Source organism: Anguilla anguilla, chromosome 8 (genome assembly GCF_013347855.1).
Source record: "Anguilla anguilla isolate fAngAng1 chromosome 8, fAngAng1.pri, whole genome shotgun sequence".
NCBI lineage: Eukaryota > Metazoa > Chordata > Actinopteri > Anguilliformes > Anguillidae > Anguilla > Anguilla anguilla.
Window position 1 is genome coordinate 11,298,572 of NC_049208.1, and position 26,351 is coordinate 11,324,922.

The 26,351-nt window shown below is 42.9% G+C and overlaps 2 protein-coding genes across 3 annotated transcripts in view; both read right to left on the bottom strand.

The window, feature by feature from the left end:
* Positions 1-9,646, bottom strand: part of LOC118233073 (meprin A subunit beta-like) — a 9,811-nt gene extending 165 nt beyond the window's left edge. The window contains exons 1-15 of the mRNA XM_035428416.1: positions 9,464-9,646; positions 9,298-9,316; positions 9,034-9,084; positions 8,879-8,922; positions 8,297-8,375; positions 7,548-7,665; positions 6,716-6,894; positions 5,744-5,962; positions 4,949-5,101; positions 3,876-4,091; positions 2,813-3,280; positions 2,160-2,345; positions 1,543-1,738; positions 812-1,016; positions 1-20 (exon numbers count right to left, since the gene is read on the bottom strand). The exon at positions 1-20 is cut by the window's left edge and continues 165 nt beyond it. Coding sequence (XP_035284307.1) covers positions 6-20; positions 812-1,016; positions 1,543-1,738; positions 2,160-2,345; positions 2,813-3,280; positions 3,876-4,091; positions 4,949-5,101; positions 5,744-5,962; positions 6,716-6,894; positions 7,548-7,665; positions 8,297-8,375; positions 8,879-8,922; positions 9,034-9,084; positions 9,298-9,316; positions 9,464-9,556 — 2,241 coding nt within the window. The 5' untranslated portion in view covers positions 9,557-9,646 and the 3' untranslated portion in view covers positions 1-5. The remainder of the gene's footprint in view (positions 21-811; positions 1,017-1,542; positions 1,739-2,159; positions 2,346-2,812; positions 3,281-3,875; positions 4,092-4,948; positions 5,102-5,743; positions 5,963-6,715; positions 6,895-7,547; positions 7,666-8,296; positions 8,376-8,878; positions 8,923-9,033; positions 9,085-9,297; positions 9,317-9,463) is intronic.
* Positions 9,647-16,121: 6,475 nt separating this feature from the next.
* LOC118233072 (E3 ubiquitin-protein ligase RNF138-like) lies at positions 16,122-22,371 on the bottom strand. Of its 2 annotated transcripts, none has more exons than XM_035428415.1 (8): positions 22,204-22,371; positions 21,233-21,382; positions 20,926-21,079; positions 19,840-19,979; positions 19,342-19,389; positions 18,328-18,433; positions 17,780-17,887; positions 16,122-16,624 (listed from the first exon to the last, which is right to left on the bottom strand). In XM_035428415.1, exons 2-8 carry the CDS (start codon positions 21,364-21,366, stop codon positions 16,541-16,543), a joined length of 774 nt encoding a protein of 257 aa, XP_035284306.1. In that variant the 5' UTR covers positions 21,367-21,382; positions 22,204-22,371; the 3' UTR covers positions 16,122-16,540. The 2 variants fall into 2 exon arrangements, with proteins under 2 accessions (XP_035284306.1, XP_035284305.1); XM_035428414.1 differs by lacking the exon at positions 22,204-22,371 and adding an exon at positions 21,840-22,159.
* Positions 22,372-26,351: the final 3,980 nt, after the last annotated feature.

The window sequence follows — 26,351 nt, forward strand, 5'->3', positions numbered from 1 at the left end:
TCAGTTCAAAATGTCGTTTTCTGAAAGAAAAGTGAAAAGGAATGCATGAACATACATACAATTTACATACAAAAATACATACAATTCAAAATGTGCCTTGCACAATTAATCATGCATTTTATTGGTGACACATAAATGGGACATTCATCAGGGTCGGTTATATCATAATTGTACTTACTAATGAAGTGTAAATTAGACAACATTGTATTTTCACACCAAAGACCAGCAGAGGGCGACATTGTCTTACTTGTGTGTGTTAAAACCGTTCCTACCTTGTTCCTGACCAAAACATTTCATTGTGAACTGTGATCATATCACTGTATCACACACATTGATTCTTCCAGATGCTGCTGGCAGACTTCAGGGGACATGCAAAAGTATGTTCCCTGAAGAAAGTATTTGGAAATTTGGGCCTATTTTCCTATATTAAAATATAGCGTAGGTATGGAGAGCTCATTTTGTACTGATTTGCTCTCACTTACTTTGATCTGCAACAAAGTATTTAATCAAGTTTTATTGTATCATTTTTTTTCTTTACACTTTATTGCTTCATAACCAACTAGGCACACCTTTGCCTAGCTTTGAGAGTTACGCAAGAAGCTTTAGGGACACATTGAACTTCCTTTATTCTCAGAAACGGCACACCGTGCTTTGATTGTACGTGCTCTCCTCAGAAGCAGGTGATGTCAGCCACCTCACACCCACAGTCCACAAGTCAGGCTCACACAGACATGAGTCAGAGGAAGAGCTTTCATGCACTCTCACACTCCCCCAGGGTTGGTGCTCAGGTTTTTGCGGTGCGCACACTCACGTTCTCCAGGGTCATGCCCGCACTGCTGTCCCGGAGCTTCTTCTTGTACTTCTTCTTCACGCACACCACGCTCACGACGGTCACCACCAACATGGCCGCCAGCACCGACACGGAAGCCGCCACGGCCGTCGTCACCGCGTCCTGAGACGAACCTTTCCGCTGACATCGCTCCCCGGTGTACCACCAGTCGTCCCCCACTGCACACCTGAGGGGGGGGGGGGGGGGGGGCACACACAGCCAGTTCCAGCAAGCCCAAATGCACCTCAGTGGATCACATTCCACAATACGAGACACCTCCCATAGAAATGTATCTATAAAATACAAAACGGAGGAAGCCTAGAAGCATAAAAAGTAAACACAGCGAAAATGGGACACGTGCATTCAGGTTAAGCTGCTTTCACATCCAAATACACATTTAAAATGCACATTTGAAAGATTGCCGGCAGTGATGGGGTTAATTAAGTCAATTCAGGAAATGAACCAATATTCAGTTCAGGAAATTATTCGATATTCAGTTCAGGAGAGGAAAAAATATATATTAATGACAGCAGAGTGAGGTTTCAAACCAAAAAATGGGTGGAACTACCAGGTTGTTGTCAACTACCAGGTTGCTGATTGGTTCACAGGAGTACCTTGACTCCTATGAACCAATCAGTGCTACGCTCAGAATAAAAGGCAGATACGTCACATGACCCAGCGTTCTTCATCTGGAACGGGAGGAGGGAGCATACCTGCACACGGCCACGCCTTGGTCCAGCACGCACACGCCATCGTTCTCACACGTGACATCATTGCAGGGGTCATCGGGAGGTGAAGTGGGCGGGGCGCTGTCAGTGGTAGGGGCGTGTGTGCTGTTGGTGACGGGGGCGGGGTTTGTGGGCTTGGTCGTCGGGGGAAGTGGCTGAGTCTCCAAAAGTTTTGACACGTCTGGAACAGAGAGAGAGACTATGAGGCCTCAGCCTGTTTGTCACCATGGAAATGGAACATACTGCAATATATTCTCAACATATCAAAATATATTTAAGGACATGTATTTCAGAGTAGTGTATTTTTTGACATTTATTTCAATATATTTCCAGAATATTCAGTGTTGAGTATTTGTGTAAGAGCAATATGACTGGGAATATACAGTGATGCCATAGAGTTAGGTACATTAGACTGCCATCAGCTTATTTCACTGATGAAGGCGATATGCTGAAATGTTTGAATCTCTCATCATTAACTTGAACATGAATCTTTTTATAAATGTACTTGCTGAGGTCTTACAAATGAATATAATGTTGATAGTATGTAGTGTAATTTCTCCCATGGTTTCCAGCCCTGAGTGAAATGTTTTTTCCTTCCGTACCCTCCATGGTGAGGAGGAAGATGGCGTCTCCTCCCTTGATGAAGTCACGGCTGTCAGCCCGGCTGTGGGTCAGGTACAAGCTGGTCCCGTACCCGGGCCCGATGTAGTACAGCATCCCGTCTGGGTCGGTGACCAGGGCCCCAACTTTCCTGGGGTCATCCCAGAAGAACATCTGGTTTCCGTCCCCTGGAGTAGACCAATGAGGAGATGCCCTCAGATCCACCTCCAACCATCAGTGATTTGCTCTTACCTGTTACAGTCCTGTAACAACCCTGCCATTACTCAGATCTCACCAGGATCCACAGCTCTGTAACAGCCCTGCTATTACTCAGATCTCACCTGGATCCACAGTCCTGTAACAACCCTGCCATTACTCAGATCTCACCTGGATCCACAGTCCTGTAACAACCCTGCCATTACTCAGATCTCACCTGAACCCACAGCTCTGTAGTAAACCTCACACAAGGACTGAAAAAATATTTCATTTCGTTTTTTTCTCATCTGACTCATCTGACATGAATTGCCAATATCTCATAACTCAAAAATGAACACAGCTGGTGTAGGATCTCATTATGAATGAATCACAGTGATGGTGTAGTGTGATGTTCAGAGAACTGGGCTTATCAGCAGAAGGTTGCAGGTTTGATACTGACCATCAACATCGGTTTGGGTGGGATCTGTGGTGACGCTCCTCTGATTGGACATTCGCTGGCGGATGTCGGGGTTCTGATCCAATAGCATCATAGTGGCCTGTTTCCACGGGCAGGGCCATTTCAGGGTGTTGTCACTGAGCCCGGACGTCAAGTGGAGGTAGATGCCCATGTTTTCCGGGCTCTGGGGCAACCCGTTGATGTACAGGCTCACCTGGAAGGTGTAGCCCTCCTTGGAGAGGAAGCGGGGGCTGAATATCTTCGCTCCGACGGGCGTGGTTTCCCGGACTTGGTTGAAGTTTTTGATGCGCCAGACGTGGTCCGGGCACTCCGTCTCAGAGAGGTTGATGTCGTCGATGGAGAGACCCCCCGTGGAGAGCCCCACCCCTTTTTTGCCCTCAAACACGACCCGGAATTTCTTACTCACTTTCATGCTCACGTGATAGACCTCCCACAGGTCCTGGGGTGCAGCTAGCAAGAGAGAAAAGTTTTTGCACAAAATTCAGGATTCCTGTTTTAATATAGAGTATAATGTGCCGTAGAGAAATTCAAAATATGAGTAAGTATACAAGGTATATACGGCACATATCCTAAATATGAGGAAGATGTTAAATTCATAGAGTAAACATTGTGATATTTATTTTAAAATGTTACAAAATCTGATTTCTGTTCTCATGAGAAAATCATGTTTTAATGTATTATGAAATATTAGAGATGCTATATATAAATCATTCAGGCTTGCTGGAATATGAAGCTACAAATATAAGCCATATATTTTTGTTCTACTGCAACACATATAAAATACACATTTTAAAGTGCAAAAAGTGTATAAATACATAATACTTCATCAAGGTTAAATAAAAACATTGAACTACGATAATGACATTACTTGCAAAATAACGAATAACTGCAGTGTACAGCAGTTGGTCATTTAAACATACAGTTTTTTCGGTTGTGTGAGATTTAAACTGCAGTGGAGCGCTCACTAATCTATCACCCCAGGTGAAGGGGGGGATGGGGGGGTGGGGGGGGGGGGGTGGGATGGGGGGGTGGCTCTGGCCCTTACCTGTGACCCTCTGGATGAACCTCAGCGTTCCGTCGGGGTTGGCTTTGTCGTACTCGCGCACCCAGATGTTGAGCTCGTCCTCCGCGTTCCCGCTGTGGTGGAGGAAGAACTGCAGGCACTGGAAGCCTCGTTTGGGGTAGAGGAACCTGCTCTCCAGCAGGGCCCTGTCTCCTGCCGTGCCAGTCGCTGTACTGAAGTGCATGAAGTAGCCAGCGTCTGAGAGCCAAAAAAACACACGAGACAGACAAACAATAAAGAAATACACTATTCACACATTCCACTTTGCCTTGCATTACTGAACTCGACACAGCCGTGCTGGAGCTAAAGTACTAGGATGTATTTGTGTGTGTGTGTGTGTGCATGTGTATGTGTGTGCTGATCATATTTTTCCCATGTTATCTACGAAAGTATCAACTGTGGGTCCTTCCGTATTGGAAGGGGGTGTAAGTACAATACTGTCAGGAAATGTGAATATATATCTATCTTTATGGCTCTCTCAGTGTTGCAGATGGTTGTTACACCTGAGGCTTTATGCTTTTCATTGGCTTGGTACACTAAAGTTCACATCAATGGAATATATTGTTTGTAAATTTCACATTAATGCGTTCTGTTCATTCTTACTTTGTGAATGTGATATTTGCCTTGACAAGACTACCTCAACCTATTTATGCAGAGAACATTTGTATCAGGAAAAAAAGACTTTTCTGTCAAAAAGATCATTATTGTGGGAAAGATTTTTGTTGTGTCTTTTTGCAAATAAAAAGACTGATCACCTGAGATCGCTTGAAGGAATGCCAAAAGTAACTTAGATGCAACTCAAAGCAATGCTATGATATAAATTCTGAACACTTTGAAACCTGATATTGCAAAACTACACTATCAGCAGACAACACCCCATCATTCTGAGCTCTTGTTTGCTTGAGAGGACGTTATTATTTATGAACACATCCGCGTTTTACGGTCTCTCTTGCCGCCTCAATCAACTGGGCCTTGAACCCTGCGATAAGGGGTCAGATTATATCGTTATCTGCTGACGGGTGGAGGGGGAGGCCGTAAACGACGTCTGACTCCACCTTTACACCGGCCCATGTTGGTGTAGTCCGTGAGGGGCCCCCCGGGGGCCTGCGTCAGGCGGGTCCAGTCCGCGGTGTCGCCCGGCCCCTGGATCATCCCGCAGACGTTCTCCAGCTCGAAGCTGCACGTCTCCAAGAACGTCGACGACGTCGCTGGGGAGGAGACAGTGTCAGTGCCGCAGCCCGAAATCGATGCCGGTTTGTTGTTCCGGGTTTTTAAATTGCTGCTGTTTTTTTTAATTTTTTATTTTATTTCAAAGTTGAATGGTGGGGTGGAAAATAAATTAAGAATCAATTACATTAAGTATATTAAGTAATAAATTAATAAATACACTGAAAATGCAAAAAGCATTTGGTCTCAAATTGTATGACATATATCATCTCTCCCTGACATATAAGCACAATTATTTTCTTGCTTATTTTCTTTTCAACATCCAGCAGGCCTAAACTGCAGATAGTAAGAACACCTTTGTCACAGCTGAAACTAACACAATGCACCTTAATATAAATATTTCTGACTATATTGTTCTATTCTATGTTTGATGATGAGAACATGCAGTTATGTCAAATCAGTTAAGTTATAATTAATATTTCTAGAAGCATTTTTCAGCCCTATGCCCTCATTTCATTTATATAAAAGCATTTTTTTTCACGCGAAAAGAACCAATCCAAAATTGAATTACATTTAGATAACTTGGTTCTCATAATTTTATTAGAGAACAGAACCAATCAGGTGTTGTTACTAGGCAGCACTGGGATTATAATTAGCGGGATGAGGCCAATCAGAAGGTTTACTGCAGTTGTAGAGCTTGTTGAGCTTCAGCAGGTCATTGTCGCTGAACTCCATGCGTTGGCCAATCACGTCCATGAAAGCAGGGATCTTGGTGACGATGGTGGGCTCAGTTCCGTTTCTGAAAGCATCCTTGCTGTAGTGCATCATGGACCCATAGTCATAGGGCACATTCAGTGCGCTAGATGTTGTGTCATCGTAAGTGTTGAAATTGTGCTCTCTCCCTGAGGAAAAATACAAGGAAGACCAAATATGTGATAAAAGTATATGATATCATTAAGGCCTTTATTTTATCTAACTGAAATTCACTTTGTCCTTCACTTTGAGCGATGGACTCTCACTTTTAGTTGCACGGGAAAATGTTCAGGGTAAAAGCAATTCTGAAACTGTCATGGAGTACACACTGTCCCTACGGGACCACCACAGTTGATTTAACTCAGGATTTTAACGTGCCTTCTTATTTGTCCTTGTTGATTTGGATTGAGCCACATTTGCATACGTTTGATATGTAAATACATGCTAAAATGCTGTATTTATATATGATGACATCATGAGCGAATGCTTGCAAAGCATGCCTGTGTAACTTTCCACCTGGATAGATTCCATTTTGGGCCCCTGTTTAGGGGCCAAAATGGCATTTCTCCTTGTAGCACAAAAACAATAGTCTGATATTGTATTGAACTTTTTTCCATGTTGTGCTCTCACTTACGCCTTGGAAATACTATTACTTTTAATAATAAAGACCCTAAATATTTGTTCACTTTTATTTTAGTTCTGTAGTTACTTTGGACTATGTCTATAACTGTTTTATGTATTTTATGTAGTTTATACTTACTATACTATGTGCAACTATATTATTCACTATTATTAGGCCAACTAAAATGTCCCCTTGAACAATAGAGATATATTGAGAGATTGCGACAAGTGTAGGCTAAATAATGCGTTGACTCGACTTGCACGATGGGGCATTGTATTACCTTCAGAGATGCGGTCCCACATGATGTTGACGTAGTCATCTCGGTCTGCTCGGGACTGCTCGTGCCAGAACCCGAGCGCGTGGAGGAACTCGTGCTCGATCGTAGCAATGCGGTCACAGTTCGTGCCGATGGAAAGCTGCTGTCTCCCCACGCGTCGGTTTCCCACGTAGGAGAAACACCTGCGGACATGCGTCGTCTAATCAACATGAGCGACCTCGAAACTCCACGGACTTCTGCCAATCTTTTGAAATACTAACACATTTTAACACAGACGTTTAATCACGGAATAAGGCCATTCCTTCACAATTTTCTTTTAATTCATAATATACTCATATTCGGCAAACGTTTTTATTTAATTTTATTGATACGGAAAACCAAAACCTTCGTGAAGACTTCACATAGCAAAGCACTAGAACATATTTGTAAGATAATTGTCTTATTAGGGGGTAGGCTACTGGTCTTATGAAAAAAGATTCAGGGATTTTTTTTCGCTGGATGCTGCTTACTTGCCTCTGGGCGAACTGATAAATCATGGATTTTGCTAACATGTCCTGCTGTAAGAACTGTCGATATGATACATTTTTATCATCTAGTTAATCAGTATGAAAACCAATGAATGATGGAACCTCAGAAGGAGGCTGTTGTCTTTATTTCACCAGGGAAGGAGCAATTGCATTTCCAAGTTTAATACTGAAGTAGTTTATGTTAAATTGTATTTGATATATATGTGTTTTTTTTTGGGGGGGGGGGGGGGGGGGGGGGGGGTTTGTAAAGTAACTAAGTTACTGTAACCAGAGCAACATATGATCTAAAGTACGGAAGGGGAACTTACCCACTGCCTTTGAAGACTGAAATGTAATTTGGTTCTCCCTCCCAGGGTTTGAAGTCAATGCAGGATTTCAGTCGATACTGTTCAAAGGCCTTGAGGATCACACCTTTAGCATTGATCTCTGCAACGCCAATACATGATGTCACGTCAGAGATCAAAGAAAGTAGAACGGTTATTTACAATCTTGTTGGAGTAACGTGACACTGTACTTATTATGCACAACAAATCAGAGATAATTCTTTGGAAATAGTTGGAACTGAATTGGTTAATTTGGTTTAAGATTAAATTGGAGGGTTAAACTGCAGTTTTAATTTAAAGCAAAACTCTCTGAAAGTGCTTGGTTGGACATAAGCATTTGTAAAACCGGCAGTGTAAGGGTAATTGACGTGGTGCAGTTGGTCCATCCAACAAAAATACCACAGCTGATGTGTGGTGAGTGCTCTGATGCAAAATGGCTGCCGTGCATCACCCAGGTGGGTGCCACACATTGGTGGTGGGTGTGGTGAGTTCCCGCTCATCACAGCTTTCAGAAAAGTGCTATATAAATGCATTCATTCATTCATAAATTCAAGTTACACATATGAATTTAGGTTTAATAATAATACTCTTTGAATACTTTACAAACAGTGGTATTTTGTAGGAAATGTATGAGCATCTGAAAGGTTAAAGTATGTGAAGTGGTTGTTTGATCCCAATCTGCTATCCATTGGCATCACATCTTCCATAACCCCAGCTGTGCAGTGTATTCTTACCCAAGCTGTCTTCCAGGTAGTAGGGGATTGTTGTTGGCCATCTGTACTGATCTCCCAGAATGGAGTTCCTACCTTGCTTCTGCATAAATCACACCTGAGATGTTAGTTTAGACAACCTATGATTGTAGACGCAGGCCATGGGTTGTATGTGTAATTCATTCCACCCGAGAAAACCAATTTTACATGTGATTCAGTTTTAATATATTTTTCACAAGCTCAAATAGAGTCAATCAGGGACAATATATACTCTATTAGATTTGATTTTATATTAAACAATTTGCACTGCAGAAAATTGAATAACTCTGGTGTAATAATTACTGTAATGCAATTTGAAGCTTTGATTTAATGCTACAGTACGCATAAGGATATTCTTCACACTTCTCCCCATGTCCCACACAGTCTTGCTTATGGATTGTTTTCATGAAAAGTGATTAAAATTTACATAAAGTAAAACAAGGGAAAGTATCTATTAGGACAACCTGATTGCATGGTGTGTAGAGGGCTACATGATGCTCAGTTAGGAACCTATGGAATGGGTCGGCGAACGTGTAGAGGAATTCTGATTGTCAACTGTAACCTCACCTCATCGTACACAATGTCACCTTCCACAAGATTCAACCCAGCATCTACAAGAACATATTGATAATATTGATTATTGATTCAAGTTCAGAACATAAGGAGATGATTTGATTTAATACATTTTTCCAGCAGAAATAGAAGCCATGATTTTGACAAACCTTCGTTGATATCGAAGATATCTCTGTCTTTCCCTCCGTCCACATCAAAATCTGTTAAACAAAAGTACCAAGATTTTGTTATCAGTCAACACACTGCAAGGCACCTCTTCAATTTATTTTATTTATGCATTCCAGATTCATCAGGACCCATTAAGACAGAAACCCTATTTAAGGAAGCTATCTTTCAAAAGCTACAGTGCTTTTAAGGAAGGGTCTATGTAAAATTGTGCGTTATCAAGGAGTTTAAACACAAGTTCAACCTACCTGAGAGTCTGGCTGTTGGCTGAACAAGGAACCATAAAAACGAACAAACAAACAAAAAAAAAAAAACAATAATGTTTCACCATTCATTTAAAATGGAATGCAGCAACGATTTTTACGACAGCACTGAATGTGATTTCTGCGGTGACGCTTGTGGAAGCATGCTTACCAGGCATAGGGTTTGGTGGAAAATCAAGCTGAGTATTAGAAAGGAGCAATATGCAGCCATGGTCCTCCAGGTGCTGTCTGGTAATTCGCTCATAAAAGGCCTTTGAAACTAGCAACTGTCAGCTGGAGAAACTTTGTACCAGTGAGTGGAGGCGATTGCTGCGTTCTCATATAGCAGTTTGTAGAAAACTGCTAACTTGACAGATGGGACTCGATAAGCTACATGTTATTCAGGTGAATAATTGACACAAATGGGAATTACATCCAAATTTGGTGGTACTAAAAAAGACACACACACACACACACCCACACAGGCAAGATAAATGTGCACGCTAATAAAACGTGAGCACATATGCACATGTATGTATGTCAAATCGCAGAATGGGATTGTCAATTTTCCCAATCCTTCTCTTGAAAGTCAAGGACGAAGGCTTACTAACATGGAAAAATATGTACATAATTTTGCAGCATGAATGTAAACCACACAACATAATTCTGGTGCAAGGTACTGGTGACTGAAATATACAGGTATACTATAGTACATAAGGTACATATTTTGCTATGAACTATGAAAGAATGAATCAAAAGATCTTGAATGACCATGAAGTGACCATCTTGTAACTTCACTGTAACATTCCCAGGTGAAAAAAGGTGAAATGAAAAGGTGAAGAAAAACATATAAGGGGGTTATTTCACACCTGGGTGAAGAAAAAAATAATTTATTGATGAACTAATTTCAGCAAGGTGCATTCATCAGGATTGCACATACAAGAGACACGTACAAGTGCTTCTTATAGCCCTTTGCCTCTTGCACATAATCTCGACGAAGGTACCTTGCACATGTGGTTTCATCAACATATTCCTTATTCTTCACTAAGTGTGCAAGGAAGCCCTCTTTTTATGCTCTGGAATGATTAAAGTACGTAATAATTCTCACGATTTATGACCTGTATGGCATTCCTCTATCCTTTCATGTTGTGGGGAAATTAAAACTTTACAAGCTCGGTGTCCAGTATAATTTAATTGTCAGGAGAGTAGATATTAATCACAAGATTTGAACACTTGTCTGACCCTTGACATATAATAAAGCATTCTCTACTCAATCAAACTTAATAGATATTTTAATAGCCTCATGCCATTCTTGGAAGCAAATGTTATGCATGCAAAGGTTTACAGTATGCCTGTTGAATATATTAAATACGTGTTATGGTTAATGGTTATTGAATTAGATTTATTTGTTGTATTTTAACGTTGTGTTGTGCTGTCTGTCTGGCCACCAGGCTCGGTGAAATGGGAGGAGGTACGCTAAACAGATGAATGGTAAATGGACAGCATTTATATAGTGCTTTTATCCAAAGCACATTACAATTGATGCCTCTCATTCACCCATTCACACACACACTCACACACCAACAGTGAAAGGCTTCCATGCACTCAGCTCGTTGGGAGCAACTAGGGGTTAGGTGTCTTGCTCAGGGACGCTTCGACACGCCCAGGGCGGGGGATCAAACCGGCAACCCTCCGACTGCCTTTTACCTCCTGAGCAATGTTGCCCCATTGAAACTGGATGCGAAAACCTCAGGAGTGGGTCCTTCAGGCATATCAGTGTTAGCACATCTTAATGTAATAGAGTATGCTTCTACCTCGCAGTGTAGTTGTATTTAGCATCCCCCACTGCTGCTGGCTTCACTTATGATTGGTAGACAAGCAGGTGTTTGCCTCTAAAGCTAGGGTGGCCAGATTCAAAACGTGTGAAGGCCAGACATCATGGTCTTCACACATTTTAAATTCGGCAACCCTGGCTTCAGAAACTTGATCACAAACAAGGCGGGGAGCTGTTGGAACCGGACGGCGGACCAGGGGCAGCTGTCAGGACAGATGGCCGACTGATGGCGAATCGGGGGGGGTGCTCGTGACTGCTATAGCGATCGGAAACCTTTCGTGGACCGCGCGGGCGTGGGGTTAGCCCACGATGGGGTGGAGGAGGGAGCTATCAGAACGGATCATGGAACATTCACTTATTCCAGATTCCGGGTGAAAACCGGCCGTCTGGCAACCCTATCGGAAGCACATGATGTCAGCTGAAGCTTCTTATCACTGCAGTTTCATACAGACAGGAGTTGGAGGACAACACCGCACAGACAGCTTCGCTGGTGGGCCTACAGGTGGCCGACCGAGCAGCGGTGTACTCTGTGTGTGGTGAGACGGTGCAATGGCAGCTGAGAGATAGCACTCCATCCCTGGTTGAGAGTAGATCCAGTCGTGTGTGACACCCTGCAGAGCTGCTGGCCAAAGTTGTCAATGACACAACTTGGATTTGACTGCGGATTTGACTGGGGCCCATCCATGCACTGGAGCGTTGCCTAAACAGGATGAGGCTCCGAGCAACCCTGTAGATTTCACCTTATCCCATTTTGTACATAGTAAAATGTCCAGTGTTATTTCAACTCTAACAGAGTACATAATGAATCTAACTGGAACCATATCTAGTCTTTCCGAGCTGATTCAATACTGAACATTTTACTGAGTATTTCTGTTACTGGTTGAGGCCGGTGAGAGAAGAGTAAAGAATTTCAGCTGTAAGACTTATACTCAGTTATGGTCAGATCCAATCCACAGCTCCCTTTTTAAGACTCATTACTTGGGCTAGTCTCTGTAATTCAGGGTAATCACCCAACAGAAAGGCCCTGTGTCTATGAATGCCTGCCTCATTAAACAGTTCAGTAACCATGCAGATAGCACCTGATGCGCACCCGTTACGCACCTCTTGGTTTCAACGCAGGCCTGCGAGAGTCAATCAGTTCCACGCTGCTCATCTGCATGCACCAAGCCTGCATTCAAATGCAGAGAGAGACAGAGAGAGAGAGAGAGAGAGAGAGAGAGAGAGAGAGAGAGGCTGCATTTAGCCAAATGACTTCATTTAAATAATTAATTTAAATCGATACGACTTATCCCCTCCCTCTTGTGTCTATGATTGATGCGCACTGAGTTCTTGCTGCGGGGAGTTTGTTTCCTCATTACGGGAAACAGGAAGCAAATGGCGCCATCTGTTGTTTTTAATCAGCCAAAGGAAGATGTTGATTGATGTGCAAAGGGAGTACTGACAAGCCATCTGTCTGGACAGATAGAGCAGAACACAGGCCAGGACGCGCCTCTTCAGTGCAGACTTAACGCTGGTTAAGAAATCTAGTGTCTTGACTCCTTAACTAGCCTGGTACTGAACACTACAAAAACAGGAATGTCTGCATTTCCAATGAAAGTTTAAAAAACATACTACTTGCTTTAAATCAGGGGCCATACAGTACTGTGCACCTCAAAGAAACCAGTCTGATTGATGAGCCAGGGTCAGGTTTCTTCGGTCAATATCCTAACCTTACCCATAATGCCCTGAAAGTGATAACCATGTCGCCGCCTAGTGCTAGAACTCAACAGCAGTACTTAGTGGCCTGACAAGCTGTCCCAAGCAATGACAGCTCTCAGTGTAAAACAAATGCAATGATTTTGATCCGGAATTTACCTTCATTTCCACCTGGCAGAAATATACTTGGTATGCCAGTTGATTAATTGTTTTTTAAAAATGTATAGCCTCAGGAAAATCCCTCAGAATAAGCTAAAACTTTACCCATTTAATCAGTTTTATCTGCAGCTAAAGGCATAGTATTTAACGTATTTAAATTTGAAGTTGTAAATTTCAAGTATCTGTCTCCCTGGCCAAAGTAGCCATTTTACTGTAGGAATCATGGAAGTTTGTAATACTAGTATCGATGTAGCCTTTTTGTAGAAGTTTGCAAGTTTGGCTGAAGTTCGTTCACTCAGAGCAACCTGAGTGGTAAGAAACAAATGGCCACAGTAATTAATGTCAGAATAAGCTGTAACTGATTAAACTCTGCAAAAACAGGCACAGTAGATGTACTATTTCTATTTTTAAGCACATGCTATACCTGGGTGTGAAATGTTGCCTCCCATGTCAACACTTCCCTCTGACCCATACCTGTTAGCGTGTTGTGGAGATTACCGGGAAAACAGCCATTTACTGTAAAGGAACAGCAGAAATCACCAGGGGGATTCTGGAGGGCGGGGAGTATAAGTGAAAGTAGCTGTCTGCTCTACCCCACTTTCACTTTCACTCTCAACAGCTGATGCTCACCTCATCTGCTTGGCTTCAACTGTCTGTTAGCGGCCCTAGCGCCTATTTGCCAAACACTGGTGAACAGGCAGCTGTGCAGATGGTGGAATGATACTGGAAAGCTTGTGGGTAATGTACGCTGGCTGGGCATGTCAACTGGACGATGTGACTTTGGCTTAGAATTTTGCAAACAGCCTGGTAACACATGGAACATGTCTATGCGCTGGGCTGGGGAGGGCTGGCTTCTTTCCGGGCCTACCCAGCACCTCCCATCTCTCTGCCCTGTCCCAGTGATTTCTGAAAGCTCACCTCCTCAGCCCGCACCTGGGGTTACCCTGCTCAGCTCCGCTCCGATCCAGCTGCTGCACTTTGACCTGCAGTGTTTCAGCTTACCTGTTTAAATATGACCTGCAGCACCTCAGCGTATCTGTTTAACTATGACCTGTGGGACTTTGGCTTACGCACAGCTCTCTGACAGGGGTAAGAGAACATATATATAACCCAGTCAGAGGGGAACATCCCCCTTGGCCAATCAATGAAGGCGATAAGACATAAGGTAATACATTTAGTTTAATGCACAGCTCTCTGACAGGGGTAAGAGAACATATATATAACCCAGTCAGAGGGGAACATCCCCCTTGGCCAATCAATGAAGGCGATAAGACATAAGGTAATACATTTAGTTTCATTTTTTTCTGTGTTGATGGACAGAAATTAGTGGTAAAATCATTGTATGTATCATTGCACATAGATGTAATGGCTGAGGTCCAACAACATAGCTGGTTGAGAAAACAAACAATATAACATGGGCATTGGACGACCTTGAGGGAATAATATTGAATTAATGTACTTCTGCCCAAGGAAATTGATTCAATTCCCCAAATCAGAGTAACACGTGTAATTAAGACTTTAAAATAAGATTTGATAAGGGAATCTCTTGTGGTGTTCTGCAGATTTAAAAGCACCCTCTGTTTAAATCTGCATCTTGGTTCCTGGAAGTTCTTTTTTAAGGTCAGTCCTCGAACCCACACACAGTCAAATGGTCAGTGTTAAATCAAACCTTACAGAGTACATCACAGAGTTCCTGTTGGATATTTTTGGGATTTCCTGACAACTTCTTGATTATGTATTTAGACTAATTCTTTGCGTAATCTGACGTTTTGTTTGTGATGTCTTGATAAGCTCATGACAGCTGAAGACTGTTTTTTTGTTCAGATATGAAACCTGTTACTGCAATATTGTCGGGGCTGGTGTGTACAAACAATTAGCCACAGTATAACTGACAGAAACAGGTGGGCTTGTAATACATTTAGTTGTGTGTGTATGTTCTTACAAAATGAACTACATTTGTTCACATACATTACTCTGGGCTATAGAATTTATGAAATAATAACGATTTAGCCCTACAGCACACAGAGAAAAATATGAAGAAATATGTACATAATGTAATTAGTCTTAAACTGCTTAGAATAACTGAACAGACAAAATGCTGACTCCTGTTTGTCATATGCTTATGGACAACATGTCATGGTCCTGTTTTCCTGTCTGTGTTTCCCCTGTTGGGCCGCCAGATGGCGGCACTTCTGTTTTGTGTCCTGCTCCCCCCCTGTTAATTGTATTATTGTCTGTCTCGTTATTCTATCATTGTTCCCACCTGTGTCTTGTTATCCCCTCCTTCTGGTTTGATTGTTTTTTGAGTTCACCTGTGTCTTTTCACCCCCCTGTCTATTTAAGTTCTCTGTTCCCTTGACTCGGGTGCTGGTTCCTTGTGTTTGTTACCTGACATACATGTACCTGCCTGCTTGTGTTTGTTTCCCGACTTTCATGTACCTGCCTTCTTGTGTTTGTTTCCCGACTTTCATGTACCTGCCTTCTTGTGTTTGTTTCCCGACTTTCATGTACCTGCCTTCTTGTGTTTGTTTCCCGACTTTCATGTACCTGCCTTCTTGTGTTTGTTTCCCGACTTTCACGTACCTGCCTTCTTGTGTTTGTTTCCCGACTTTCACGTACCTGCCTTCTTGTGTTTGTTCCCGACTAGCATTTGTTGAGACCCATTGTACCTGCCTGCGTTTGTTACCCGTTTGTGTTTTGTTCCTGACCCGTATGTATTTTCTGGTGTTTCTTTTATGTGTTTGTTTCCGATGTTGCAAACTGTATGTACCTGCTTGTTCCCTTGTGCTCTGCCTTCCCGTGTTCTGCCCCGCCTGTGTTTTTGAGTTCTTGTTGTTTTCTGTTTCATTAGATTATTTTTTGAGTTTGTGTTTTAGCCCATTGTGGCCTTGTCTGTTCCTTGTTTGTTCACCTTGTGTTAGTAAAGTCTTTGTTAATTTTCCCTTTTGAGTTTGTGTTTTTTTTTCCCTCTGCGTTTGGGTCCCCCCTACCCGGACCGTCACACAACATGGGGGTGCTGAAACATTGACTACATTAATAATTGTATGTGACCTTCTCTTGCATTTCTTTTGCGGTTCTGACTACTGAAAACAAATTGCAGGAAGTGAAATACCACGAAACTGTCACAAATGACATGAACATGTTTGGAACAGGGTATATACATGGTTTATTTTCATCATTACTGCCTGAGGGGGTTTTCACTGCACACGGAGTGAAGTCAGTTTTGCTTACATCACAGGAAAGATAGTTAAAATAGGATCCTTCTTTAATGCACATGTTGTGAAGACAATTATACTTACAGAACAGGTGAGGCTGTTAGAATGTAATCCCTCTTTAATTTTATTTGTTTTGGTATTTGGCAGTGTTCATGATTGCATATAAACTGAAGAAAAACGGAAAGAAAATAAAGCAATAGACAAATGGTGATTTAGTGATTTTAGATTGGTCGATCCAAAGTAGCTACAGTACGAGACTAATGCTGAACGGAATAGTGAAAGAATAAGAGAGCTTCATGCTGATATTTACACTGAGAGCTGTCATTGCATTGCATTGTCATTGCTGTCATTGAATGATCCTTTCGGTCATCTGCAGTATTGAGTGCTGGATGGCGAGGTGAAGCTGGGTGTCTTCGTCCTCGTGCACATTCTAAAGATGACAACGCAAAACAAAATTCCGTTAGGAGGGAGGAACCTTGCCAGCAGGGTGTGGGACCCAAGCCCAGTTCTCCTGCTCAGTAGTGCAATGGTGTTATCATCTTATCACCACAAGACCAGACCCCTGGGGGTGGAATGGCTAGGGAACTGGGCTAGTGTGTCTATGGTCATAGGTTTGATGCCCAGGCGCAAGGTATCTAACCTGAAAGACTTCAATATATATGAAGCTGTATAAATGGGTTGTGTGTAAAAAGAATTTGACCTGTGTACCTCACTCAGGATAGGATAAAAGTGTCTGCTAAAATGTAAACAAGGTGGAATATTTAGCACCAGTGTGCTCCATAGTGATATCACACAGCTAGCTACTTTTTTACCCATGTTTATTTCCATTTTTGCTTTGTTTCACAATGATTCAATTGGCTAAAAAAATGTTCTCTCCCTTTCCACCAGCTGCGGTGAGCGTTCTGGCGCAAAATGGCTGCTGTGCATCACCCAGGTGGGTGCTACACATTGGTGGTGGGTGAGGCGAGTTTCCACTCATCGCTGTGAAGCACTTTGAGTGTTCGGAAAAGTGCTATATAAATACAATGATTCCATCATTCAATGGGCCATTATATCTTCATCCCTGCAGCACTACTGCCTCTGTCCTCAGCCCTGAGTGCAGAGGAGCCCTTCTTAGCAATACTTCAGCAGGCTAATGCACGGGTGCCCAGCTCTGTTCCAGGAGGGCTGGAGTGCGTGCGTTGCTTTTTAGTCCAACCAATTACCATGGCCTAGATCCCTAAATAACCACGTACTCCAACGCTAGTTCACTCTCGTATGTGACCACAGTTAAAACGCTCTACTAGGGGGAACGTGTGTTGATGTGCACCTCTGTCCTAACAATTCAAGAGAGGGTAGCATTTATTTATGCTCCATACCTACAGACAGGAGCACCACCAGGGCTTTTGAGCCCATGAAAAAGCCTCACCACCCCAGAAATTCCTACGGTGTAATATTTTTTGAGGGCCCCTGGAATTGTCCAAATCCCCCCCCCCCCCCCCCCCCCCCCCACCTTATGACACCTTTGTGTCTACAGAAGACCCACCTTAACTCAGTGTAGCATCCTGGGAATCAATGCAAATATGCACAAATGTTTAAAACTCACCATATAGATGCCATAGCTGAACCTGTGGCGTGCCATCAAGTGCCCAATGAAATTTCTGCTGTAGTAGTTTGGGTCACCCCAAGATGTGGCCACACAGATTGGACAGACCTTCAGGAAAGAATGGCATTGAGATGCTGGTGCAGAGCACTTGCATGCATTTGCTTTTTGTCACAGTTTGGCCCAGAAATCAGAACATAATCCATTTTGTCAATCAGGCATGGAGCGGTATTTAAAATATCACTGGCAGTGTGTGTGGAGTGTATGGAGCGTGTTCATAGGGTCACACTGGGAAGAGTGTGTGTGGCACGACGCACTCCAACAGAAAAGGACAATACTGAAATATATTGAAATTAAATACATTACCGGACACGGCAAGACACCATATATATGGGTAAGTATACACATTACTTCCAATTTCAGATACCGCAAAGCATTAATCTACTGTGAAATATTTCTCATCGTCACCCTTTCAAAAATGTCTACATATTTCTAGTACATTACAGTGTACTGAGAAGCTTCACTGGACAGGGTGAGGGTTTGGACCTTACCACAGGAGTGAGGTCCCAGCTGTGGGTGCTGGCGCAGTGCTGAACCAGAGCCATGTCCGACAGCCCCGGCTGCTGGCAGTAAGGACAGGAGTACGAGGCCGTCGGTCTGAAACACACACAGGGCGTTAGAACAGGAGACCGCGAGAACAGCACAACACCAGAACACCAGAACACCAGAACATTAGAACACCAGAACATCAGAACACCAGAACACCAGAACATTAGAACACCAGAACACCAGAACATTAGAACGCCAGAACAGCACAACACCAGAACATCAGAACACCAGAACATTAGAACACCAGAATAGCACAACACCAGAACATCAGAACACCAGAACATCAGAACACCAGAACATTAGAACACCAGAACAGCACAACACCAGAACATCAGAACACCAGAACATTAGAACACCAGAACATCAGAACACCAGAACACCAGAACATTAGAACACCAGAATAGCACAACACCAGAACATCAGAACACCAGAACATTAGAACAGCACAACACCAGAACATCAGAACGCCAGAACATTAGAAAATGACCCGCTGAAGCTCCACAGACTCTCCAGCTGCAGGTAACTTTCTGACTGGCCTAGCGTCTCTAATTCGAATCATAATCCTGCCTAGTAACAACACCTGACTCATGTTCTCAAATAAAATTATTAAAGCTAATGCAGTTTTCAAATTAGAATTCAGGTTATGATCGGTTCTTTGTGGAACGGGAAAAAAAAAATGCATTTATGAAATATATAACGACATCCCATTTTTTAATCAAAAATATGTTAAACATATTAAACCTGTTCATAATTAACATAACAGTTGCATTAATTAAGCATTAAAGCATCCGCAATTGTCAATTAAGCAATGAGTACCCGACTAAAGGTGCAATTCAAGCCTCCGATTGTGCCATAAATAAAATTGTGCCATAAACAAAAAGAGCGAAACGCTGTGCAGGGACGTCATGGCGCCATGAATAGTTCGCGGACAGTGGCTTCATTACAGCGGTGCCTACCTTCCAGTCACAGGGGATGACTGTCCAACATGCGGCACAGCGGGAATCCTAAAGCAGCAAACATAATCGGATCACTGATCAAGATGCTCTTCCACTGTCAACGAATTGCTACAGTACAGGCTTACATTGTGCGTGTTATTATCTGTTTCAGATCTGCCAAAGCAGCACTGTTTTTCAAACGTTAATAAACACATTGTGGGGGGGGGGAAACATTCAAACACGGCTTTCATTACAGAACTGGCACTTCTGCGATCACTGCATTGGTATTTCCGATAAAGCCAATCGCAACGTCAAAGAACTGATAGCAGAACTGTTTATGACAGAGATTAACCACAGGTTCACCCACAGGGTGCTACGTTCAGTTCAAACTGTTCAAACCACTACACTACACAGATCACAGCACGGCGTCGAAACAGGAAGGGGTTTAAGCTTCCTCTAGGCATGCTGCGTTCAATCTCTCACGTGTCGTTCAGTTTTCTCGTGAGCAGAGACATTTACCTGACGGGAGGTATGGTCTGTGCGTTGTTATCACCCCCGTCCTGCACTCTCTGCACAATTCGAGAGCTGGCGGGCGGACCGTACTCCTCGATGTACGCCTTGCAGTACTTGTAGTGGGTCCTCATCTTACTGAAGAGGCACTAAGAAAGAATATATACACACGTTGTTTATATGAAAACTCTCCTGTGACTGTTGCCCTTTAAACATGTCTGTTGTTATCAGAACTGGGATCAGTTCCATTTAAGTTCAATCAGTTTTAAGGGAATTCAGAACGTCATGGAACTTACAGGACATCAGAACGTTATTGGCATTTTAAAATTCTGTCAATTCAAGCACTGCATTCAAACACCATTCACCAGTTGAAAAAGGCTAATAGAACACTATTCACACTACATTTATTACTAAAAACTGAACAAACAGAAATACAATTGACCTCAAGCCTGGTTTTTTTTTACCCTTGTCAACACACTCCACTTCTCTATATCATTTATCTTTGTGATGCAATTGTGTCTGATCACCTGAGCTGTTTATTATCTTGACTGAAAAGGGGAATTCACAGCAAGATTCAGGGACTCTCCAGCCTGTTGTTCCAGTATAGCAAAGAGCACTTAGAGCTGACCACAGAAATAAACGATTACAATGCGCTATGATCATAAATCAGCTTGTGCATTTCATCAGAGCTTGGAGCCTTGAAGATTCTACCAGAAGCCAAGCAGTTCAACATTATAGCATTACACTATAACAATGAGGCAACAGTACATAATATTTTACCACAACTGGAATACCATCACGCAACAGAGCACAGTATTTGACTGTACCCGAACTACACAAAAACATCCAACAAAATAAAACATTTGCCACAATTCCGCACATTCCGTCGACAATGCACTGTACACCGTATTACCCAGCCATACGCAGTACATAGCCTACTACAACTACACACTATGACCCACATGTATACAATATTTATTTATTTATTTATTTATTTATTTATTTAGGATCCCTGCACAGTGTGCAGCTCATCTTCCTGGGGTCCGAATATTAAACAGACCTACACATTATTACCCAACAGCACGCGATATTTACCTGAGATCCACAGGCCCTGCACAGTCCGCTTGTCTCCTTCATCTGCTGCTGGATGTCTTGCGCCTTCTTCTCCCGTAACGACACGGGCCCTCGGCACAGGGGGCAGTGCAAACCATGGGTCGTCACCGCTGTCACGAAGCAGCTTCGGCAGAACCTGCAGGCGAGCAGACGGTCATTGCCCCGCTCTCCCTCTCCCACAATGCAGTTCTGCAACACCGGCCAGTTAGGAACCTTGTGTTAAACAAACTTGCTGTATCAGTATCTGGGATAGCTGATGACAACACTTTAATATCTGACATGAGCCTACACATGTCGGCAGGTCTTCGTCCTTATGGGGATCTTGAGGACGTCATGGCAAATGGGACAGTCAAAATTATCGGAGGAATCGTCAGGTGTCTCTTCGCTGTTGCTCCCGTTTTCTGCTGGTCCTGTGGGCTCCATCCCATGCAAATGTCACCTGGGATACAACCGACGCGAAAGTCAAACAGATCTCATCTACAAGGAGAAATATTAACCACTATGTCAACTGTTCAAACACCTAACTAAACAACTAACCCAGTCCTTGGTCTATTTGTATTTTACTAGGGTTCAACCACAAACCTTCTGAAATAAGTTAGCAAAGATGTCATTTTACCATTTGGTTTTTCTTCTGGGGAGGAGGAGGGAGCAACAAACATGATCATGTTTTTAACCACTAAATGCGAACATCCAGTAAGCAGTCAGGGTCGCATCGACGTTTCAATAAACATATCATTAAAATATCAGTGAAATATGAGTAAATCTCCGTCTTAAATAACCTCCAACAGAGCGTATATCAGTCCAGTAGAGACTACTGTCCGAACAGTGCGGGAGCAGAGCATACCCATTCCCGAGAACACATACAGACAGCGGCGCGGGTACAGAAGTAGACCTACCTGTCTTTAGGGAAGCCTCGTAGTCAAATAAGTGTGCGTACTTTATCATAGGGTATTTAATACCGAGCAATAGCCTATATTTCAAATGTCACCTTTCACTTTCTCTCTCAAACGAGGAAGTACGGAAAACACCAAACGTCACAGAGCCGAATTGTTTTCATCGATCTGTCAACATCAGACCTCAATATCTGCAAAATCCATAACTACAACTTGTCTAACAGGCATGTGGCTGCAATTACTGTCTATCAAAAAACAACTGAATGCTTTGGATGTAAGCTGCTTTCTAAAAACAAAAGTAGGACGAGCAAGATGGTCTAACTCCTCGCATTTTCACGCACGTATTTCTTAGAAAATGTGAAATTACCCACACTTGAAGTTGCAGAAAACTTATTTGATTTCAAATTCATTGAGCCAAAACATATTGGAAAAAGGAAATGGAGAACTGCATCAAACAAACAAAAAAAAGCTTTCAACGACGGGTAATGTTTCTCTAGACTTTGTATCTTATAGTTTCGATAAAGAGGTGGACGTGCTTTAACAAGTTGGCACTTGATTGACTAACATTCTTTTGATGCAGTTAAGGGGAAAAAAAAACTAATTTGGCGAGATGGCACGTGACGCGAGTTCAGTTATGCTTGGTACTTCCCACGGGACCGGTGGGACACTTCCAAGTCGGTCGTTCCAAGTTCCAACATACCTCCACGTTCGACTCTAGCCAGGAAATGCTCACCACAAAAAGCTGCTGCCAGTAAGTCATGCAAGCACATTAGCCTATTTTGAAAACACGTCCCGTTGCTGCGGTAATTTGAGACTCATCAACATCGAGTTTATTACGGAGCTCGACGTTCCTCCTGGTGGCGCCTTCTTGCTGCAGAGGACACGCGAAGAAAGAAATAAAAAATATGTTGCTGTTTTGTGAAACCCCATTAACTATAAAACCGGCGGTTCATGTTGGTATTTTTGTCTTCATTGTGGGAAGGGAAGAGATACAGATTGGCAGCATTAGATTGGTATTGTCCCTCAATGTGGAACTCCCACACATCACCAAGCATGGCAGATTTATAGGATATAGGGGATTTTATACCGTACCGATGCAATCATTACAGTACATATACTACTTATGCGAATGAATGCCATTCAAAAGTGAACGATTTACTAACGCACATTCATGTGTCATGATATGAAACACATTTTTGCCTCGAGGCATTGATTTCAGAACATGCCAATGATCATGGGATATTTTTTGTGTGCGGTTGCCATGCTTTCTGTTATTGGATAACATCCTGAAAATTTAACATCCTGAAGCTCATCGTTCAGTGAAATTTATCGCCACTGGCGTTCGGTAAGCAGAAGACGGCGAACGGGGTTGACAGTTGCAGTCACCGGATCCGTCATAGGGGGCTATCGAGCAATGAGGCTTGGGCCTACACATGTACTGTAAAGTGACACTGTCGAAGATCACTAAGCTCCCTATGCATCTTACTTGGTAATATGATTTTGGTTTAGAATATAGCTCTTTATGGAAAAACTCTTTAAAGAGTCACTATTTAGACGTATATTAATAATGTAATATTAATACATATCATCTTATCTTTTCTTTATGTAAATTAATTTTTAAAAAATGGATAAGAAAATTCTCACAGTTTTCAGTTTGACTTTGGCATTTATAATTCTATCTTTTCTAGATCATTGGCCTTGGGATTGCTGTGTTCTTGCTGTTGTGATGCACATTTCATTTATCTTCACCACTGTCGGCTTCTACGTCACTTTCGAAGAACGCCTGCCAAATTAATGAATGGATGAATGAGCCTGGCTGGAATTAAAGCCTATCAACACAACAGCCTTCATGATGGCCCTGCTTAAGGCTTTTGTTAGCCTGCCAGGCGTTGCGCTGCTAGCCCTGCGGAGTTTCTATTCCGGAATTGTCTCATGTGCGAATATCTGGCAGAATGTTGTCTGAAATGTGTATGTGAATTGCGGAATTTCTCCTAAGCTCTGAGTAATTTAATGCAACTGCCATAAAATAAATAAATAAATAAATAACAGTGGCCGTATAATGAAAAATTCCTCTCAAAAGTAGGGTTAAAAATTGAACCCTGATACAGGATTCATTGCACACATCACATTAGATTAATGTGCTATGAAAGCAGCTGATAGCAAAATGGTACCTTGAATGCTTTCAGCTGTCAGCTAAACTGCGCTGGAAAGTGGTTTAATGGAAACAGGTGGTGTTAAAAGCTTGATTCAGCCTGAATGGATTCTTGATCCTGTGGCCTAATCTGTCAAAAGAACAAATTTCATGGACTGTGATCAGCCGAGAGCACGGGTTGTGTGTAAAGAGGTGTCTGTGCTCTCATGAAATTGCCTCTTGACAGAAATGTTCCTCGTCCGTCTGTTTTAATATGCAGGGATTTTTTTTTTTTTTTTGAGTAATCAGTAACTGTGTACGCAGGTCCTCATGTCCACTCTGCTCCTTATCTCTAGCATGCTCTGGTTAGGAACAGCGGGGCCAACTGCAGTGTGCATAACTGGGCTTTGGACTCTCAGGTTTAGTCCTCAAGACCACAGAACTGCATTGCTACTGGAATAGCTATTAGTATTATAGTATTGCGTGATCCGTGTAGAAATGACTGCTCTTTTTATACATAGCCCTCCTATTTTAAGAATGAATGCTGGCTTCCAAAGGCAGTATTTCTTGTCCTTGCGCGTATTACTGTAAGAGCAATGCAAAGGGAAGGGCGCACCATTGTCAGATTGTCAGAGTCTTGGTCCCAGGCTTTTTCTCCACCTTGCATGCATTCTCCGTGTGGTCCGTCTGGCCCGACATCACAGGCCTGATCAGCTGATTTCCTAATCATGGTCAGCGTTGCCGCAATGTATTGTGGGTAATTTTCAAAATGGAGGAAGCAAACCGCTGTGCACTGTGCTCATTTCCAAAACCTTGTAAAAATACCAGAATCAGCAGGAACATGCTTGGGGAACTGTATATTTATACACCAGGTTATCAGGTGGTTGCAATGTCACCACTTTCATTTTAATCAGGAAGTTTGAGTAGCATGATATTATTTGGACAGCTTACTTCTGCTGTCCAGCTGTCTCCCTGCACCGCTTGACTCAGGTACCCAAAGGCTTGTCTTCTCCCTGGTGCTGTTTGCTTTTCCTCCAGGCCAGGCTGGTGTGCTCTCGTACGGCAGAAGGGTGGGTGAATGACTCATTAAACGCTTCACCGGTCCCCGCAGAAACATCTGAAATGGATCAATCTGACAACAGAAAAGAACCCTGGATTAATTCAGAGCGCCGGCCTTCTAAACGTGAGAGTCTCGGATACGGTGGCGGAATCCTAAAGTGTGCTGCGGGTACACTGGTCCCAGCTCCTGGACAGAACTGGGTTTCTAGTGTGACTAAAAAGGACCAGGGTGTCTCTGTGCAGTTCAATCAAAGGAATTTTACTTGGGAGCGTGCCAGGAGAAAGTATTGAGAAAAGCAACGTATTACAGGGCAGGGATAGTGGAGTTAGGGACACAGGCAGCTTCACATTAACGTCCTTATCGGACACAGAGAGGTTGGGATTCTCGGTTGAAGAACCCTCTGCACTTGCCCATCCATCTCAGAGTAGAAGTTCGGGTAAGGGTTTGTTTACGAAGGCTTCAATGTCAAGTTTTCGATTCGATAAATGTTTGTACTTAAATTTGATTCATGAATAAAGGCAGCGGTTCATATGTCATCTTCAGGAACTGTAATCAAAAATGGACTTATTTGTCTACCAATTGGCACATTTCAAGTGTCAGAAGGAACATACAGAAATATGAATAATAATAACGATCGTATAAGGACATTCTGGTTCTCGTACAAAGCTCAAAGGCGCTGGATTTCATCCACGAGGCATTCCCCTCCTGCGCTGAGTTGTCTCGTGCCTCTGCGCCCGACCGGCTTTTTTTGAAGATGGTGGGGCCGAAAGCAAGATGTGCTAATTACGGTCAGCCAGGAGGAAGCAGCGAGCGCTCCGCTTCAAATGAAATTAGAATTAATCAAATTAAGAGATTAGCCGAGGCAAGCGCAGGAACACGCGAGGGGAATCGGCGGCACCGGAACACGCGTGTCCTCTCTTATCGAGCTTCCCCTCGTCCTGCTTCCAGAAATATCCGCGGGTTAAGGCCACGACGTGCCCGCGTGGCGCACGAAGCAATCTGGATACCGGTGACATAAACGACCGACGGACCACTCTGTTTATGCCTGGACTCCTTTTCTTCTCCTCATTCGCTTCACGTGTATTTTCACAACGCAGTTATCACACGTTTAATGCGCAGATCTAAGAGCATATGAAACGTGAATACATCACAAAAAAACGCAGCGCATGCGCAAATTTGATTCACACATTATAACAGCATCGTCTGTTAAAAAGCTTTATCCAGAAAGCAAGGAAGGTAGCAGACTGAAGCCCCAACCGTACAGGGGCCACTATGACATTAAACATTAAGCGCACTCTACCTCTGACATTGCATTTGAGACTTT

What these genes read in the sequence shown, in the direction of transcription:
- LOC118233072 (XM_035428415.1), bottom strand. Translation starts at nt 21,366, where the DNA reads ATGGAGCCCACAGGACCAGCAGAAAACGGGAGCAACAGCGAAGAGACA. An exon ending in TCATCCCCTGTGACTGGAAG is followed by an intron (nt 18,434 to 19,341) that starts GTAGGCACCGCT and finishes TGTGTGTTTCAG; the next exon opens with ACCGACGGCCTCGTACTCCT. An exon ending in GCTGGGACCTCACTCCTGTG is followed by an intron (nt 17,888 to 18,327) that starts GTAAGGTCCAAA and finishes TCTTTCCTGAAG; the next exon opens with GTCTGTCCAATCTGTGTGGC.